This window comes from Apostichopus japonicus, chromosome 1 (genome assembly GCF_037975245.1).
Source record: "Apostichopus japonicus isolate 1M-3 chromosome 1, ASM3797524v1, whole genome shotgun sequence".
Classification (NCBI taxonomy): Eukaryota; Metazoa; Echinodermata; class Holothuroidea; order Aspidochirotida; family Stichopodidae; genus Apostichopus; species Apostichopus japonicus.
In genome coordinates this window covers 15359105-15363072 of record NC_092561.1, presented here as the reverse complement: position 1 = coordinate 15363072, position 3968 = coordinate 15359105, and the positions used below count along the sequence as shown (strand labels likewise).

The 3968-nt window shown below is 39.0% G+C and overlaps 1 protein-coding gene across 1 annotated transcript; it reads left to right on the top strand.

The window, feature by feature from the left end:
- The first annotated feature begins 2108 nt into the window (after positions 1-2108).
- Positions 2109-2792, top strand: LOC139968876 (uncharacterized). The gene has a single exon (XM_071973480.1). It carries the CDS (start codon positions 2180-2182, stop codon positions 2744-2746), a length of 567 nt encoding a protein of 188 aa, XP_071829581.1. The 5' UTR covers positions 2109-2179; the 3' UTR covers positions 2747-2792.
- Positions 2793-3968: the final 1176 nt, after the last annotated feature.

Below are 3968 nucleotides of genomic sequence, written 5' to 3'. Positions count from 1 at the left end.
AGATAAAAACAAATACCTTTAATTATATTGGCCCAGGTTCGAATCGGTTTCAGTTGTTTTCCGCATACGTTACTTTCCGCTGAAAAAATTCTTCTGCGGAAAACACCTATTTTTCACTTACCTGTACACTATATTTTCCCGCAATTTTGAGATACCAAATTCAGGCAGGATGATTAAAATAACATGAGAAAGTATCAAAGAACGTCGATCAAGGATGGTTAGACTGAGTTCATGTCAGAAAAGTTAAGCTGCGTAAAATTTAGAGGAGGCTTGGGGTGTTTGTAATTACGAATTATTAAAGAAGCATATATACTAGAGCAAAGGGACGCCCACGTTATGAAGGATTGAGTATCTAATTAAGTATTAAAAATTCGGCCCGCGTAATGATGGTTTAAAAAAAAGGTGTAAAAGGCGGTATCTTTGATTTTCGCTGGAAATAAAATGGCTGTATAAGTAAGCCTTACAGCCTAAGCTACAAGTACAATACAACCTTAGCTACTGTATCCTAAATCTAGTCTCGAAGCTACATTTTATCCTGTTACAGTCAAATCCTATCTTCTCCATCTTCCTAAATCCTTCCATGTGCCTAATCAATTCAGTAAGTTATTCTGTTTCTCCAAAAAAAAAACGTTACATTCCGCTGAAAAAAACGTTGTTTTCCGCTGACAAATTTGTGTGCGGAAAACACCGTTTTGTTTCAGCGGAAAGTAACGTGTGCGGAAAACAACGGTACCCGTTCGAATCGACTCAATAGGCAAAGAAGTTTGAACTATGTGTCCTCTGATAATTTCTTTGCTGTTCCCATTACCTCAGAAGAGAATTTATAATGATGCGACTGTTCAAATGATCATGTAGATTGATATTCGGAAAGAAACTTTTACCAAGTTAGTAATTTTTAGAATTGCATAGTTCAATCGTTATGTGGTGACTCTATAGGTTGTGAAGAAATACGTCCCAGAATTTTCAGAAAGTTATATAACTTGACCTTATGCATACATTTTACCAGCTTTGATAGGCGCTTGTAATATTCATGGAACGGGAAAAGTACGTTGTGTATTGTCTGAGGGAAAGGGAGGGTCATGGTGGTGGTGCATGGTGGGGGGCTAACCTTAATTATCGGGCAATGTCCAATCGGCAATGATCAACCGGGCTTTACCTGGGGGACTTTTCGATCAAATTGTTCCCTTCCATCGGCCGGCCCCGGCCCATCTCCCGTCCTCTAGCATCACCCCCCCCCCCCATTCCACTATATATATCACTACCCAATGTACAATGGCTGTTTTTTTTTTAGCAGAAAACTGATAGTAATCTTAAAATAAAGTCAAACTCAATTCAAAAAGAAAATGTCTGGTAGAACTGTCTCCGCCCGAGGACACTTCAGTAGGCTAGGCATAGAGCATAGCCGGAAAATTAGAGACTACGGATCGGAGAGAGGTGACTTAATTTGAACGTGTTTGGTAATTTTAGAGGCAGTATAAGGCGAAAAGAAGTGGGTTCCGTGATAGTAATCTTAACATTTCACATGCTTTTATAGGACCCAACATTGTTTGTTTGATTTGTGCGTATACGTCATATATACTTTGTAGCCAAACACAGTTACAAATTAACTTGGTTGTTTTAAACAACCGTTATTAAAGTGAGTCCAATTTCATCGCAAATGTACGATATTTTCCAAAATGTCACAAAACGGGTACGCAATAAATAAATCTCTACTATGTTTAGGGCAAAATAGTGTTCAAAGGCCGAAAATATGTAAAGAAATGGTGAATATATGAACAAGTTCTGTTGAGTTCCTACTACCACGTAAATATTCGTATAACTTTAAGGAAACTTCAAGGGAAATCAGCCATAACATCCATATTATGAAATGGAAACTTAAAATATTATCTCTTGTCAATGCAAAAGCATTTTCTCTGTCGGGATTTTCGTTAGTTTGTTCAAAATATCTGGAAAAGAAAATTGTAACACTAAAACGATACTTGTGAAGTCTGCTTTGTACAAATTGCCACACAATTTTGCTTTTAGCGTAGGTCCAATCACGACACAGTATTTAAGATATTCTCTGTCCCGTCCGTTAACTCAAATATATCAGCCGACAGTTACAACCTGAATTTATCTTACAACTTGTGATCATCTTATAGTAATTGAACAGCACAATCGTTACTTTCCGTACTCCAAAATGGTAACCGAAACGAAGAAAGCTACCAAGTCTAAGCCAACTGGCCCAACAACCCTCGATCTTGTCGTCAAGGCCGTTACAGCATTGAACGATACAAAGGGATCGTCAGGCGTTGCCATCAAGAAGCATATCAAAGCATCTGGTGTGGAAAGAAGCTCAGTGTTTGTGAACAAGGCCATCAAAAGGGGTGTTGCAACTGGAGTCCTGAAGCAAGTGACAGGTACTGGAGCCAGTGGTACTTTCAAGCTCGACACCGCAAAAGCAAAGAAAGCCGAGCAGGAAAAGGCAAAGAAACAGAAGGCAGTACAGAGGAAGAAGGACTTGAAAGAAAAGCAAAAGAAGAAAAGGGAAGAGGCAAAGGCAAAGAAGGATGCCAAAAAGAAGGCTGTTGCTGCAAAGGGCAAGAAACCTGCTGCAAAGAAAGCAGTGAAGAAGAAGTCAGCAGCCAAGCCCAAGAAGGCCGTAAAGCCAAAGAAGCCAGCTGCTAAGAAACCTACCAAAAAAGTGGCGCAAAAGAAGAAGGTTGTAAAGAAACCAGCCAAGAAGACAGCACCCAAGAAGAAGTAAATAAAACATTGGTACCAGGTGTACGAATTCAACGGCTCTTTTAAGGGCCACCAAATAATCCAGAGAGAGAAGCTCTTTTGCCTTCATAAACATGCATTTGTGTTTTGTCCTTTCTTTATTTATTATAACATGCTAGTGTATGCAGTACATTGTCTTGGCTTAATTAGCATATTGTTAATTATGTTTCATTACATATAGGTTCTTATTTAATCCGTTTTTATATAACATAGTAGCCTTCAGACTTGGGAGGTTTAGTCCTTGGCAACCGGGAGATGGGGTTCTGGAACTTCGGATTTAATTTTACTTAGCATTTTCATAAAAGGTTGCGGTTGAAGAACTTTTTGTAGCTTTGAATTTCCAAGAGCCCCCAGTGTAATTTAACTTCCATATGTACCTTAGTACTTGAATCTCCAATTGTCAACCATGCATGTTAGTGCAGATGAATTTGGCTGCTAGGGATTTGAAATTGACTTCAAATATTGCCTTGTTTCAATTTAAAAAATGGTTTTCAGACAAATCATAATTCTCGCTGGGGATGGGAGGTGGCCAGTTTCTGAAGTTTATTGCTTCCCGAAGGTTGCAGTTTTGATGTCTTCATAGCCTTTTTCATGACCAAGTCTACCATTTAGATAACAAGTTTTTAACAAGTGACTGCTATTCAGGCAAGACCAGAATAATAGCAATAGAGCTGAATAATAGAGTGAATAATGGCAATAGAGCTGAAAACTAACCGACATCTGGACTCGCAGTTCGAGGTTGGTTGCCTTGATTACTAAGAGACGTCAATGATACTTGAATAGTTTATTGTAGAATGAGACGCACCACCGCTGTACCTTTCCTGAACACATGAATATCATCCTCGAGGAATTGTATCAAATCTTTCCAAATCCAAATATTTCTCTTTGGTAATTTAATTAATCATTTCATACTTTCTTTCATTAACATTTGTCTCTTGTCAATGCTAATCATGTTGCAAAAATGTTGTTATTAGCCTATTTATCCCACAACAGTTTATGGCACCAGTTCTGTATCATGACCATGAAGATTTTTCGCTATGAGTGCCTGAAGTTTACTTCCATTATAAACACCGCTTTACTCATTATTAACCAATTTTATACGCTGCTCCTGGAAGCCTATAGTGCAGGGTTGTCCAACCTACGGCCCGCGGGCCACAGTCCGGCCCGCTGGAGGGTTGACGGCCCGCCAGAGATGCTTGTACAGT